The following is a 15,826-nucleotide window of genomic DNA, read 5'->3' on the forward strand; positions in this document are numbered from 1 at the left end:
GCTGGGACTATAGGTGCATGCCACCATGCCTGGCTAATTTTTGTATTTTTAGTAGAGACAGGGTTTTACTATATATTGGCCAAGCTGGTCTCAAACTCCTGACTTCCAGTGATGTGCCTGCCTCGGCCTCCAGTCCAGATTTTAAAATCACTCATTATACTGCCACCACAAAGTAAGATTTAGGCTGCGACCAGAGGAATGCATAAGAACTAGAAGGTAAAGTATGTATGTGGGTATAGGTGGGAGAGTACATGTGGAAAAGGGGGCTGTTACATTTGAGAAACAAAGAAGGCTAGGGTGGCTAATGTACAGAAAATGAGAAGATGGAATGGGATGAGGCTAGAAAGATGGTTCAGGGCCCCATAGGCTATTAAGAATTTTAAACTTTTATCTGAGGGGGAAAAGGAACCTGAAGAAGGCTTTTAAGCAGAGAAGCAATATGAACAGACGCAGCAGAGTAGCTAGGGGAAGAAGGGGAAGGATTTTATCTCCTTGAACACTTACATTATTAAATATTAATCCTTTAAACAACTTGAAGGTAATTTGTTGACACAACCATATGACACTGTCCCAGGATGATGATGAAAAGAAGTTAGAGAAGGTAGGGCGAAAATGAGAAGATGCATGAGAAAATAGTTCCCCCATCAACAAAATAAAAGGTAGATACCCCTGCCCCAGATGCTAATGCCTGGCTACACCTCTGATAAAATATGCATTTTAACAACACCACTCTTAGCTACTCTATTGTGGATGGTTTTGAGGGGGTAATAGGCATGAGGAGATCAAGTAGGAGACTATTAAAATAGTTCAGTTAAGAGATAATGGTGGCATAGAGTGACGACAGAAGAGTTGAGAAAAGTGGACAAACAAAAGAAACATTTAGGAGACAGAAAGGGTAGGACCTGATGATTAACTGGATGTGGATCTAATACCAAAAAGAAGTTGGAGATACAGTAGTTCCCACTGTGGATACCACAGTGGATACATTCAAGACACACAGTAGGTACCTGAAACTGCAGATAGTACCAAACCCTATACATACAGTTGACCCTTGAATATCACAGGTTTGAACTCCATGGGTCCACTTATACGATTTTTTTTTTCCAAAAATACATTGGAAAAATTTGTAGAGATTTGCAACAATTTGTTTAAACTCACAAATGAACCATGTAGCCTAGAAATATATTTTTTTCAGACAGGGTCTTGCTTTGTTGCCCAGGCTGGAGTGCAGTGGTGCAATGACAGCTCACTGTAGCCTTGATCTCCTGGACTCAAGCAATCCTCCTGCCTCAGCCTCCGGAGTAGCTGAGACCACAGGCATGTACTACCATGCCCAGTTTAGCCTAGAAATATTTTTTAAAATCAAGATTAAGTCAGGTATGTCATGAATGCATAAAAGTTACATGGTTACTACTCTATCATTTTCTACCATAAATTATGCACAAATTGGCTGGGCACAGTGGCTCATGCCTGTAATCCCAGCACTTTGGGAGGCTGAGGCAGGTGGATCACTTGAGGTCAGGCGTTCAAGACCAGCCTGGCCAACATGGCGAAACCCTGTTTCTACTGAAAATACAAAAATTAGCTGGGCGTGGTGGCACATGCCTATAATCCCAGCTACTTGGGAGGCTGAGACACGAGAATCACTTGATCCCAGGAGGCAGACCTTGCAGTGGGCCGAGACTGCACCACTGCACTCCAACCTTGGCAACAGAGCAAGACTCCATCTCAAAATTAAAAAAAAACCCACAAACTTATTATAAAAAGTTAAGATTGGCTGGGCGCGGTGGCTCACGCCTGTAATCCCAGCATTTTTGGGAGGCCAAGGTGGGCGGATCATCTGAGGTCATAAGTTCAAAACCAGCCTGGCCAACATGGTGAAACCCCATTTCTACTAAAAATACAAAAAATTAGCCAGGCGTGGGTGGTGGGTAATCCCAGCTACTCAGGAGGCTGAGACAGGAGAATCGCTTGAACCCAGGAGGCGGAGGGTGCAGTGAGCTGAGATTGCACCATTGCGCTCCATCCCGGACAACAAGAGCGAAACTCCATCTCAAAAAAGAAAAAAAAAAAGTTAACATTTATCAGAACCTATGTAATGTACACACTTATGGACTGTACATGATAACATTCGAAGCCAAAGAAAATGTAAACGAATGTCAAGATGCAGTATTAAATAACTGCATATAATTAGCTGTAGTATATACTGTACTGCTGTAATAATCTCATGGCCACTTCCTGTTGCCATTGCAGTGAGCCCTAGTGTTGTAAGCATCTGCTTAAAATGCCATGTGGTACTAATAATCTCTGTGTGAGCAGTTCTTCTCTCCAGTAAATTGTGTAACACAGTAAAAAGTGATCTCTTTAGCTGGCACGGTGACGTGAACGTATAGTCCCAGCTACTCGGGAGGCTGAGTTGGAGGACTGCTTGGGCCCAGGAGTTTGAGTCCAGCCTGGACAACATAGCAAGATCCTGTCTCTAAAATAATAACAACATAATTTTTTAAAAGTGATTTCTTGTGGTTCTCATGTATTTTTCATCATGTTTCGTGCCATACCATAACCTTGTATAACACCATGGGACCCATATGAAATGTAATGCTGGAAGTGCTCCCAAGTAGAGAAAGGTCATGACATTGTAAGAAAAACATGAATTGCCTGACATGTACCATGGGTTGAGGTATGCTGCTGCGGTTGCTTGCCTTTTCAGACAGACTACTCATCTTGTAAACAGATTATGTAGAGTATCAATACAGTACAGTATTGTAAATGTATTTTCGCTTCCTTAAAATTTTCTTAACATTTTCTTTTCTGTAGCTTACTTTATTGTAAGAATATAGTATAATACATATAACATAGAAAATATGTGTTAACCAACTGTTTATATTATCAGTAAGGTTTCTGGTCAACTGTAGGCTATTAGTAGTTAAGTTTTGGGGGAGTCAAAAGTTACACGTGGCATTTTGATCGTGCAGGGGGTTGGCATCCCTGAGTTGTTGAAGGGTCAACTGTACTGTTTTTTCCTATGCATACATACCTATAATAAAGTTTAATTTATAAATTAGGCCCAGTGAGGGAGTAATAACTAATAATAGGACAATTACAACAATATACTGTAATAAAAGTTATGTGAATGTAGTCTTTCTTAAAATATCTTACTGTATGTAATATTTCCGGAACACAACTGACCGGGAGAAAGTGTAACTGTGGATAAAGGTGACAACTATATTAAAAAGAGAGGAAATGGAGAAAGGCCCCTAAGAAGGATGGAAGGAATGGGATCTAAAGCACACACAGAGGGATGGGCCTTCATAGGAGGCAAGGTCATCCAAGAAAAGTTGGGAATAAAGAGATTAATGGAGGTTTGAGGAAAACAGACAAGGTTTAAAAATACAGTTGTAAAGAATGGGCTCATGAAAAATCACTGTAAAATTTCCAGGCAACATTAAGACCAATTAAAGGTACTAAGTGTGAACCTAGAGTGGTATCAATTTTCTTTTGTTGTTTTCTACAAGTACTCAGCTGTCTGACTGTAGACACTGTGAAGGCAGAAAAAAAGATTTCAATCAGGGTTGAAATTTTGCCAGACCAAGTGCTATTACAGGGCAGGAGCAAGAGTTTAGAGTACATGCAAGAAAGTAACTGTATGATGGATCACAGAATCTATGCTGGAAAGAGAGGGAAGTGAAGACAGGAGGGGGTAAAGAGTGGAAGGTCAATGAATTGGAAATTCCAGTTAGGTCAGAGGACAGGTGAAGTGGGAGTACTTGAGTAAGCAAGCTGGAAAGTTTGGGAAGTTGTGGTCAGAGACTGAGATGTAAAAAGTAGTGACTTGGGGGAGGGATGACTTCAAATATTGACAAAGCCTAGGGTATGGCTGTGGAGGTGGAAAGCTAAGGTAAACTGGAAGAAAAAGTCATTGACAATGAATTTAAAGAACAAATCATGAACTTGGGTTCTCAAGGAGCTTATAAACTCTATGGGAAACATGAGAAAATTAGGGAAATAACATGTCTATACAATTAAGTGCTAAACTGTGGTTTAAAATTGTGTAATTTTGATTTACATGACATAAACCATATATAAATCAAATCAAAATCAAAACTTTGATGAACATGTAAAAATATAAAAGGTAGCCAGTGGTCAGTTATACATATTATTCAGTAACTACTTTACAATGTATTAGCTAGAACATGATCTAACTGAATAGAAAAAGAAACACTAGTTAAAAAAAAAAACTAACGAGGATATTTTTAACCTCTTATCAGTCTAACTATTTACCTCAAATTAGAAACTGCAGTCATCTACATACCTGAAATACAAATTTAAGTTAAGAGCAACTGCGGAGTTGGAGGAGCTGACAATCACTACAACATCGAGGTCTTGAGAAACTTTCAGTGAAGTAAATGAAGAAATCTTGGCTGGCTCCTGTTGCTGCTCATTACACATGTCTTCTTTGTGAAGTGCTAAATCCACATGAGCTACATATGTACCATCCACAACATCAAAAATGTCTTTTAGTTAGAGTTAAAAGAAAATGCCAGTTTTGTAAGTATGCCTAACTATTTAAAGCACAGGTTGGGAAAGAGCTATAGACTTTATCACTCCAATTTTGTAGGTATAACAGAAGAAGACTGAAAACTGAGGCAAGCCCCCATTATAACAACCAGATGACTATGAAGTTGATGCCACAATAAAGAACCTGATACCAAGTTCTTCAACAATACCTGCTGAACATCTGCTCTGGGCCAGGCCCAGAGGCACTGCTATTTTCCAACAGCACTGGCCAAGAGATGAGGTAAACCTACTATTTTATGTAACCCAATACTGTCTATCCAAAGTATTATCAACATGCAGTCAGTATAAAAACTGAGACATTTTATGTTTTTTCTTCTATAAATGTTCAAAGTCTGATATTTTACACTTAGAGCACATCTTAATTTGCATACTAAATTTTCATCAGAAATACCGGATCTGTATTGAGACTTCATAAAATTTAAGGTTGAAAGTTGGAACAACTAAAGTTGTAACAAACATCCTTAAAAGTTCTCCAATGACTGAACTGAGTATCAGCTTTTAAATCTAAAGTAACAAAAATTAGCTGGGCGTGGCAGCCCATGCCTATAGTCCCAGCTACTCGGGAGGCTAAGGCACGAGAATCGCTTGAGCCCAGGAGGCAGGGGTTGCAGTGAGCCGAGATCACGCCACTGCACTCCAGCCTGGGTGAGAGTGAGACCCTGTCTCAGGAGAAGAAAAAAAATCTAATTACACAAAATTAAGAATTCGGTTCCCAAGTTATGCTAGCCAATTTCATATGCTTAATAGCCACATACGCTTAGTGCCTACTGTTTTGGACAGTGCAGTTCCATAACCTGGCAACAAAAATTGTTAATTTAGGATTTATGACACTTTTGCAAAAATTATATACCTATTACAAAATATAAAAACCATTATTTTAATTCAGAAATTAAAGTTCCAAAATCATATAAGGGGTAATTTGTCAAATCTTCAGAATAATTTTGCTGATGACCAACAGATCTACTGGAGACAAAGAACCCATAATATTTTCTAAGATCAAATTAACGTGGCAAAGCAAACATTCATTCATATGATGGAAACATCATTAGAGACAAGAGGTAGACTATATTTATACATGAAAAGACATGTATCACAACATAAGCTTTTTTTTTTTTTTTTTTTTTTAAGACAGAGTCTCAGTCTGTTGCCTAGGCTGGAGTGCAGTGGTACGATCTTGGCTCACCACAACCTCTACCTCCCAGGTTCAAGCAATTCTCCTGCCTCAGCCTCCTGAGTAGCTGGGATTACAGGCATGCACCACCACGCCTGGCTAATTTTTTTGTATTTTTAGCAGAGACGGGGTTTCACCATATTGGCCAGGCTGGTCTCGAACTCCTGACCTTGTGATCCGCCCACCTCGGCCTCCCAAAGTGCTGGGATTACAGGCGTGAGCCACCGCACCTGGCCACATAAGCACATAGTAGATATTCAAGAAATACATTTTGAATAAACAGGTAATGCAGAGAATATACAATTTTAAAAGAACACAGATATGTATGGTTAATACTATTAAAAATGTATATACTGGAAAATATTCAACTAAAATATAAAGCAATATACAATTTAGTATTTTAAGTTTATGAGGATCTTTTTCCATGAAAAGTTTTACTGAAAAACTAACCACGCTTCCTATATCCCAGCTCCCAAAACTAAAGCCTAAAAAGGCTCATCTTTATAGGTGTTCTTCTCCTCTACGTATCAATCAACACTTCTACCACCAAGGATACAAATCCAGCCTAAACTACTCAAAACAAAAAGAATTCCTCTGCAGAGCTGCGTGTCAATAATCATGTCCACTGCCTGTGCAGGCAAGGGAAGTGTGAAACAGTTGAGTACTCTAATTGCAGCATCTCTTTCAGGAAATATAATATGTAGGATGACACATTTGTTGATGAACAATAATGATGTGTTATTGTGAAATGACAGGATTCTCAAAGACAATAAGGAAATACCTACAAAACAAAAGGATATTATTTCAAACTCATTGGTCACAATTTTACAACTGGTACATTTGATTTGATAAATCTAATACAAAAAAGTAAAACAAAAAAGGAACTGGACTTAGTCTAACTTTACGCAGTTATCGTTCACACCCACCTAAGGAAGTAGTCACTGGGAGGTGGGTAAGAGGATGACTAAAGATGGCCTACAATGTCCCTGGTTCCATTTATGCTAGTCTGATAGCACACTAGAAGGAGTATTCAAAAAAGCCAACTTACCCATGGGACCCCATAAGAACACTTTTTCTTTTTTTAAAAGAAAAAAAGAAGAAACCTTATAATCAAGGGTGAAGAGTATGTTACTGCTTTAAAAATAGAGGCCTGAGTGCTTTGATTTCTGCTCCCGGCAGTCAACAGCTCTATAAGCAGTCTAGATCAGCACTGTCCAATAGAAATATAATGTGAGCCACATACATGACTTAAAATTTTCTAGCAGGGGTGGCTCACACCTGTAATCCCAGCACTTTGGGAGGCCCAGGTGGGCGGATCACTTGAGGTCAGGAGTTTGAGACCAGCCTGGCCAACATGGCGAAACCCTGTCTCTACTAAAAATATAAAAGTTAGCTGGGCGTGGCGGCGGGCGCCTGTAGTCCGAGCTACTCAGAAGGCTGAGGTGGGAGAATCAGTTGAACTGGGGAGGCGAAGGTTGCAGTGAGCTGAGATGGCACCACTGCACTCCAGCCTGGGTGACAGAGCGAGACTGTCTCAAAAAAATAAAATAAAATAAAAATAAATAAATAAAATTTTCTGGTAGCCACATTGAAACAGGTGAAATTAATTTTAATAATATACATTAGCTTATATTCAAAGTATTTCATATTTTGAAATGTAATTAAATAGAAAAAATTGAGATATTTTACTTTTTTAGTATTAAGTCTTCAAAATCTAATATGTATATGACACAAAGGACATCTTAATTCATATTAACCATATTTCAAGTGCTCAATAGCCCCATCTGCCTAGTGACTACTATATCAGACAGCGTAGACCTGATTTCACCTCTATGACAACTTTTCCTGAAGTATGTAACTACATGGTAATGTCACAAATTTAAATATGCTGAAAGACCACCTGTAGATACTTACTGATATCTTGATCGTCAATGAGCTTTTGTAATGCCTCCCTACTACAGCTATACAAAATGGTTGCATCACATCTTCCATCTTTCAAATTAAATTCATAGATAAGCAGTTCATAATTTTCTCCAAGAGCGAGCAGTTTGGGCTTTTCAGTTGGTGTGCTGCTGTTACGAGAATCCTCCCATATAAAGCTAAGAAAAAAAGTTTAGATTTATTATATTCTATATCCGCAGTAATATTTACCCACAATGGTGGGGGTAGAAGGGTTGAATAAGTAGAGAACAGTTTAGTTGACCTGGTATATTCATTCTACACTTCAATTTAAGAGAACATAAACTGCTCTAGGACCTCCCTCCTCTTCCCGCTTCCCTTTTACACCAACACGAAAATATAGGAGTGGGTGGTAAAAAACAAAAATGTGGGGCTCAGAGCAAGAAATGATGGCTCCATTTATTCTTTCATCTTTAATCCCAACTAGTATGTTTAAACAAACTGTCATGATCAAGGGTAGGTATCAACAACAAAATATGTATATTATTTATATGAGGTGGTATTCACAATAAAATAGGCTTTTGATAACTTAAATGTTTTGACTTTTAAAAGAAAGTGATTATTTGTATTTATAGACTGACGATTCCAAATCTTGAAAAACTCTGCCTAATAGAACCTTCCGTGATGGAAATGTTTTAATTAGCATTGCCCAATACAGTAGTCAATAGCCACATGCAGCTACTGAACACTTGAAATGTGGGGCAACTGAGGAACCAAATTTTTTACTTTAACAGCCACATGTAGCTAATGACTACCATTACTAAACAGTACAGTTACGGAATTCTTAAACTGAAATGTCAAAATAACAACACTGGCAAGACTGATGGTGTTTCAGCTTCAAATTAAATATTAAAACTAAATTACACATTACAAATAAAAGCCCCAGATTTGAAAATAACACAATGAAAGAGGTGAGGCTATACCATGCTGATAAAATTTCATCTTTTAAGAAACTTGCTTTTTCTACAGAAGTAGTTTTATACTTCTAGAGTAGTATATAAAACTACTGTGGTACATACATGATTTAATTCAATTAGTAATAAAACTAATAAGAGTACATAATAGCATTATGTACTATTATGTATTTTATACTACTATAGTAGTTTTATACTATTATAGTATTAATATGTCCTTATTAGGTAAAAAAAAGACACGTTTCTGACTGTTCATATTGATAAATGTAGAAAATAACCTAAATGTCAAATATACAAAAGGTTAAACTAAGATATACTTAAAAGGTAGAGTACATCATTAGCATAGGGACAATATTGCCACATAGAAAGACAGGAAATTTTCAATGCAATAAACAAGACATATGATGTAATTTCAACAATATTAAAAAGACCTATGTACTTTGAAAAAGTAGGAAGTAAACTCTAAATACTATAAACATGCCCTTATTTTTACCCTATCAAGTATTTTAACTGAATTAAAATTCAATTCAAATAAAAAAATTAAAAAGTCCTTTCTTGGTCCTCCTCCCCTCTAATTTCATGAACTAGCATATGAACGCCCCCTTTATTTCATCTCGGTCTTACCTTCCCTGCTGGGTTCTCAAACACCTAAACATTTCGGCTTTTCTTTGCCCCATTCCTCTCTTCACAGAGCCACATTCATAGGTACTTGATACTGCTAAATAAACTAATTTCCCCTAAACTAGTTTATAAATAACTTAGTTTATAATAAGTTTATAAACTAAACGCAGAGATTCCTCTTTCGAGCAACTAGACATCAAGGGTAGAGAAGACAAACCCAGAAGAGTTAAGCATTCACTGATTTATCAAATGAATCTCTAAATGTCAGGAGCTGTTAGAGGAGCTGGAGATTCCAAGATTAATAAGACACCTTTTGGCTACTCATCTTAAAGAAAGAGTTGTGAAAATACTCACTATTAATAATTATTAAAAGAACAGGTCAGGCTCAGTGGCTCACACCTGTAATCCCAACACTTTGGCAGGGAGAGGCGGGATCACTTGAGCCCAGGAGCTTGAGACTAGCCTAGGCAACACAGTGAGACCTCATCTCTACAAAAAATAGAAAAATTAGCCAGGCCTGGTGGTGCACGCCTGTAGTCGTAGCTGCTGGGGAGGCTGAGCCCGGGAGGTCAAGGCTGGCTGCCGTGAGCCGTGACTGAGCCACTACACTCCAGCCTGGGCGACAGCGACCTTATCTTAAAAAAAAAAAAAAAAAAAAGCAGCAGCCCACTCAAAACACTAAGAGGGCGTTCCCAAACTTTATGATGTAAACTCTGAAGTACTGAACCAAGAGTTACGGAAGTACAAAGTAATGCATTATTGTAATCATGTTTGTCTTCCCCAAACGTGCGCGCCTCGCAAGAAAGAAGTGTCTTACTCAACTTTTTAGGCACTGCTCCTATGTAACAGCAAGCACACAATATTTGCTGAATAAGTGAAGGGACAAACTGGACTCTGTCCTTGAGGAAGAGGACTACATGTGAAAGAAAACGCTATTCACTTCAAGGACATGAAAAAACTATCAGGATGATTCAAATTAGAGATGATCCTCAGCTGGCATCTTTAACTGAAAGAAATGGGCATGGGACTCGACCCTGTGACAGTTAATCAACCTGTGTTGAATAATGAAAGAATCAGCGCCTCAGCTGAGACCCGTTCCGGGTTCGCCGCAGGTGGCAGTGGAGCTGGGTGCCGTCTCCGCCCACCCGGAACAGGAGAGCCGGGCTGCCAGAATGCAACGAGGCGAGCGTTTCAGGTCGGGGGAAAGGTTCTGTGAGGAAACCAGGCTCGCCTCTGGGGCGTTTCCTGCAGCTGGCACCCTTCTCCCGCCACCTCTATGGCTGCAGGGAGGCCTCGGCGTGAGCCCTTGGGGCTCAGCCAGCCGAGCCTAGGCTCTGGACTCCCCCCACGGCCCAACTCTCCCTCAGCACTTACTGCCAGAAGGGGCCCTCCAGGCAGCAGCGACCCCCGCCCCGGCTGCCAGGCGTCAAAGAAAGCACTTGGAGGCTGCCCGCAGCCGTCAGGCTCCCCAGAGCCTCCGGCTGTGTGCGCAGCTGCGCCCGGGAGCCGAGCTGCCCCATCGCCTCGGCGGGGACTGGCACCAACAGCATCGGTAGAACCCGCCCCATGGCCGCGGTGCCCCAGCTACCGCCGGCGTAAGCAGCACTCGCGACCCCCTCCTCTGCAGCCATCTTGGCCCGGCGGTTACTTCCGGTCACTTTCGCCGGAACCTGACTGCGTCGTGGGCATGCGCGGTGTACGTAGCGGCTCCCGCTCGGCCTCGTGACTCCCGCGGAGATCTCTCGGCTGTCTCCGGTTGATTCCATTCGTTTCCTGTGGGGGGCAGTACCAGCCTCTCTAGCAAAGCCACATCTGCCCTGACGCCAGTCCCACTCTGCTTAACTGCTCGGCTTCAAGCTTAACATGCTTGAAGGCCTAGCTTAGCGTAGCAGGCCGTTGCAGCCGTTCTCGCTCTGTGGCATTGCTCTTTGCCTTCTTGGTCCAGCTGCCTCCAGCTCCCTTGGAACCCAGTTCCTGCCTCTTTTCTTCGCTTTTCTTATTGTGCTGTTCGCTTACAGGCTCTGGGGTGGTGCCATTTCCTTGGTAGCATGGACCGTCTTACAGTGTGGATCCATAGTAAGGGTGTTGACCCGAAATTTGAAGTCAAATAATATCCATTGTAACAGTCAGAGAGACGGGGTAAGTAAGGGGTGGAGATGGTAGAGAGCTCCTGTCTGTTTTCTCAGGGAAGTATGATCCAAGATCAAGAGAAGGAGAGGAGCAAAGAGTTTGAGGTGAGAAGAGGGGTTGAATAGGTATTTTGGTAAAGTCTCCTAAAAGACAACTGTACCTTCTTAACACATCTTCCACATTCAGAACATTTCAGCATAAATGTAACCTCTATTGACAGGCCTCCCTAAGCCATTCAACCTAAGGTCCCTTCTACTGCAGTCTCTCACCTAGTTTTGTTTTTAATCATAGTATTTATCACTACTTGATATTTTCTGCCAGTTCCTGTCCAATAAGAATGTAAACTTCAAAAGAGCAAGGACTTTGTTGCTCACCACTGTCCTGGCTAGTACCTAAAACAGTGCATGTTTCATGAAAGGTACTCCCGCATTTGTTGATCAATGCACGACCTTATTTGTCAAAATAAAAGCAAACTTTTTTTTTCTTTTGAGATGGAGTCTCGCTTTGTCACTCAGGCTGGAGTGCAGTAGCGGGATCTCGGCTCACTGCAACCTCCGCCTCCTGGGCTCAAGCAATTCTGCCTCAGCCTTCCCAGTAGCTGGGATTACAGGCGCACGCCACACCCAGCTAAACTTTTGTATTTTAGTAGAGATGGGGTTTCACCATGTTGGCCAGGCTGGTTTCGAATTCCTGACCTCCGGTGATTTACCTGTCCCAGCCTGGAAGTGCTAAGATTACAGACGTGAGCCACCGTGCCCAGCTGAAACCAAACGTTTTCTATCACAAGGGAGATATATTCAACCTTCTAAGCTTAGCTGGGGCTGTGTTCTGTAAAAAATGGCAACGTTAAAGCAATTTCTAAGGTTACACTTGTGTTAGCTACAACAAGGCCTTGTCCCTTATAATCAGGACAGTCTTCTCATGCCTGTAAATCCCAGCACTTTGGGAGGCCAAGTTGGGAGGATCACTGGAGCCCACCCTTGCCAACATAGGGAGACCCTTGTCTCTACAGAAAAAATTAAAAAAAAATTTTTTTGAGAGTTTTGCTCTTGTTGTCCAGGCTGGAGTGCAATGGCACAGTCTTGGCTCACTGCAACCTCTAACCTCTGCCTCCTGGGTTCAAGCGATTCTCCTGCCTCAGCCTCCGAGTAGCTGGGATTACAGGCATGTGCCACCATGCCTGGCTGATTTTGTATTTTTAGTAGAGATGCGGTTTCTTCACGTTGGTCAGGCTGGTCTCAAACTCCCGACCCTCAGGTGATCTGCCCACCTCGGCCTCCCAGAGTGCTGGGATTACAGGCATGAGCCACTGCACCTGGCCAAAAAAAATTTTTTTTTAAATATTAGCTGGGTGTGGTGTCACATGCCTGTAATCCAAGCTACTCAGAAGACTGAGGTGGGAGGATCACTTGAGCCTGGAGGTCAATGCTGCAGTAAGCCATGATGGTGGCACTGCACTCCCACATGGGTGACAGAGTAAGACCCTGTCTCAAAAAAAAAAAAAAAAAAAGAAAGAAAGAAAAAGGACATTCCTGGAGCACTCACACATAAGATAGCCTTCATTACAGGTTTTAACTTACAAGCAAGTTCCAACACATCATTCTATTATCTCTTTAATTATACCTTATTATGCCGTGTCTTATTTTTAGGCACATCATTTAGATTTTTGAAGAAAGGATATGAAAATGGGGAAGGGTTCTCCAATATATAAAGGCATAAGAAATGTCTTCAGACTCTCTGGATCCCTGTAAACATACTCTATGTAGCTAGTGTCTGATGATTCAACTTCCCACATACACGTATTCCAGAACAAACAGATCAGTAAATCCAGGCAAACCTATAAAGAGAACAGATATTAACTGCAAGCACAATTCTACTTTGCAAGTATTTATATGATTTAATTAGTATCTGACTCTTTCTAGCAGTAATTCTGAGGACAGAGATGACCATGTTATTCATGCTTATATCCTAGAATAGTTGTCCCTCAAGTATTTCTTGAATGAATAATTCAGGTTCTTAAATTAATTCTTGCCCTCAAATAGGTTAGCACTATAAATGACCAAAGCACCTGGAATAAAAGGTTGGCTGAAGACTTAGTCAAGAATGGTTACTCAGTAAATGTCAGTGTGTAGAACCACTTCTAAAAACACCTGATCCTTCATGCTCATAATTTAGAAGAAGGAAGTAGTGAAGCAAGTAACAGAACATAGATTGGGCTTGAACAAGGGGCTTTGACCTTGTTTCTGCCATTACTTACTCCATCCTGGCCTCCAGCTGCTGAACCAATTGCTTGTCCACGTGGTGACAGAACAGGGGAAGTAGGTTGCTGGGGAAAGCTAGGGGTTCTGCCAGAGAGGCTGTAGGCATTTGGGCTATCTCCCAGGCAATCAGAACCACCATGTCTGTCCTAGAGAGCATAAATATAAATATAAGCAAATAGATTGGCTTAAGAAACAGACTCAGGGCCAAGGTTTCTTATTATCTTTCCGTTACTACTACCATTGTCCCCCACCCCCAGGTAGCAATTCAGAGGTAACATTTGCATGTTTGGTACGTGCCAAGCAATGCTTAGTGCTTTACACATTTCCCTTCCTATTTAATCTTAAGAACTATGAGGGGTTAATACCATCATCCCTAGTTTGTAGATAAAGAAACAAACTAAGAGAAGTGAGAAGTGAAAGAACTTGCCCTAAAGTTATATTGCTAGTAAGTGATACAGCCAGAATTCAAACGTAGGTCTTTTTAAACTCTAAAGCTTGTCCCCTTAGGTACTATGTTATACTGCCTCCTAGAAGAAACCGAAACTCTAGGGCACTATAGAAAAAAAGCAGAACAGCTACAACACTGCTACTACTTTCTCTATCCAACCTCTTCCTCAGTACTTGAAAATGCCTCAGGAAATACCTCACCTGGCTCAGTCTGCACATCCCGAGGGTACTAGATAGTATTTACAAGGCCTTTATGATCTTACCAAGCTGTATGGTCACTGTTGGGTTCCTCTAGGGAAGAATGCAGCGATACCAGTTGCTCCCCATGGCTCAGCAGGGCATAGAGCAAAGATATTCCAAACTGCAAGGGACATATATATATTCCAGAGCAAAATGAGTTCACACTCGGCATTTGGTGCTTTCCTGACTCTTATCTTCCCAACTAAAGGACAGGTTCACATTTAGAGATAGAGCTCAAAATATCCACAAGTGCTGTCAGGTTTTACACTGGTGAGCCAAAGAACTCTCTAACCTTTCCATAGGAATCACGGCTCTGAACTTTTCCAAAAGACACTCTTGGAGAGCTGATTAAATGCATACTTCTAGGCTTAACTCCTAGGAGTAGGAGATCGGGAATGCATCCAGGAATCTGAAGCAGGTAGTCTGTGGACCCCACTTTAAGAGGCACTTCTTTAAGCAAAGACCTTCAGTATGGCATACATGAGATAACCCACTGGGATATTAGAAGAGAGCATCAAAATTTTCACATCTAGAGTCTCATTCTTTAAAATTTTCTATCTTTTATTATATACCTATTGGCTGGGCGCAGTGGCTCATGCCTGTAATTCCAGCACTTTGGGAGGCCGAGGCAGGTGAATCACTTAAAGTTAGGAGTCCAAGACCAGCCTGGCCAACATGGTGAAACCATGTCTCTACTAAAAATACAAAAATTAGCTGGGTGTGGTGGCGAACACTTGTAATCCCAGCTACTTGGGAGGCTGAGGCAGGAGAATGGCATGAACCCAGGAGGCAGAGCTTGCAGTGAGCCAAGATCATGCCACTGTACTCCAGCCTGGGTGACAGAGCGAGACTATCTAAAAAATAAAAAAAGAAAATATTTATTATGTACCTATTATTACTAGTGTTACATGTATTTGATTTATAAACACATGAGTAGTGTGGTTTAGAATATTTTTTTACTGAAAGGGGTATACAAGAGTTTGGAGACCTGCTCTAGAGACTCACATCAGCAGCAATCAGGGAGCTTATTAGAAAAGCAGAGCAGGTGCATGGGCCCCACCCCAGACCTACTGAATGACTGAGTGGGACCAAGGAGCTGGGTTTAATAAGCTTCCAGGTGATCATGTGCTTACTAGAAATAGAGAAGCACTGCAGAGGATAAGATTTGTGTAGAGATGAGACTGTCCCCCAACTTACCCCTTATCAGTGATACCAACCTGAAAGCCATCTATGGAAAAAAGCCTCCTAGACATGTTACCTGATTCTGAAGCACCACGGTGACTGGCCGCTCTGAGGAGCCAGGTGGCAACAGCGTTAATCCCTGAAGTCCTTGGAGGAGTTCGTGGAGGGTCAAGTGACTAATACATTTGCCCAGAGGTTTGAATAACATTTGTAGGGCCTGCAAGAAGATCAGTAAGCACCTCCCAAATTCCACTACAACTTCACCTCCCCTTACCTTGCTTCCACAGTCCCTTCCCTCGCTGACCTGTCTTTGGCACGTCCTG

The 15,826-nt window shown here is 41.3% G+C and overlaps 2 protein-coding genes across 6 annotated transcripts in view; both read right to left on the bottom strand.

Annotated features, from left to right (window-relative positions):
* Nucleotides 1-11,269, bottom strand: part of SPG11 (SPG11 vesicle trafficking associated, spatacsin) — a 101,313-nt gene extending 90,044 nt beyond the window's left edge. For all 5 annotated transcript variants that reach the window (XM_008963800.4, XM_008963799.4, XM_003811382.5 and 2 more), the window contains exons 1-4: nucleotides 10,618-11,269; nucleotides 7,664-7,848; nucleotides 6,306-6,530; nucleotides 4,313-4,514 (exon numbers count right to left, since the gene is read on the bottom strand). In XM_008963800.4, coding sequence (XP_008962048.4) covers nucleotides 4,313-4,514; nucleotides 6,306-6,530; nucleotides 7,664-7,848; nucleotides 10,618-11,009 — 1,004 coding nt within the window. In that variant the 5' untranslated portion in view covers nucleotides 11,010-11,269. The remainder of the gene's footprint in view (nucleotides 1-4,312; nucleotides 4,515-6,305; nucleotides 6,531-7,663; nucleotides 7,849-10,617) is intronic.
* Nucleotides 11,270-11,397: 128 nt separating this feature from the next.
* Nucleotides 11,398-15,826, bottom strand: part of PATL2 (PAT1 homolog 2) — a 47,430-nt gene continuing 43,001 nt past the window's right edge. Inside the window, exons 15-18 of the mRNA XM_055098376.2 lie at nucleotides 15,580-15,720; nucleotides 14,345-14,442; nucleotides 13,631-13,780; nucleotides 11,398-13,210 (exon numbers count right to left, since the gene is read on the bottom strand). Of these exons, the coding sequence (XP_054954351.1) occupies nucleotides 13,192-13,210; nucleotides 13,631-13,780; nucleotides 14,345-14,442; nucleotides 15,580-15,720 (408 nt within the window). The 3' untranslated portion in view covers nucleotides 11,398-13,191. The remainder of the gene's footprint in view (nucleotides 13,211-13,630; nucleotides 13,781-14,344; nucleotides 14,443-15,579; nucleotides 15,721-15,826) is intronic.

This window comes from Pan paniscus, chromosome 16 (genome assembly GCF_029289425.2).
Source record: "Pan paniscus chromosome 16, NHGRI_mPanPan1-v2.0_pri, whole genome shotgun sequence".
Taxonomy (NCBI): domain Eukaryota; kingdom Metazoa; phylum Chordata; class Mammalia; order Primates; family Hominidae; genus Pan; species Pan paniscus.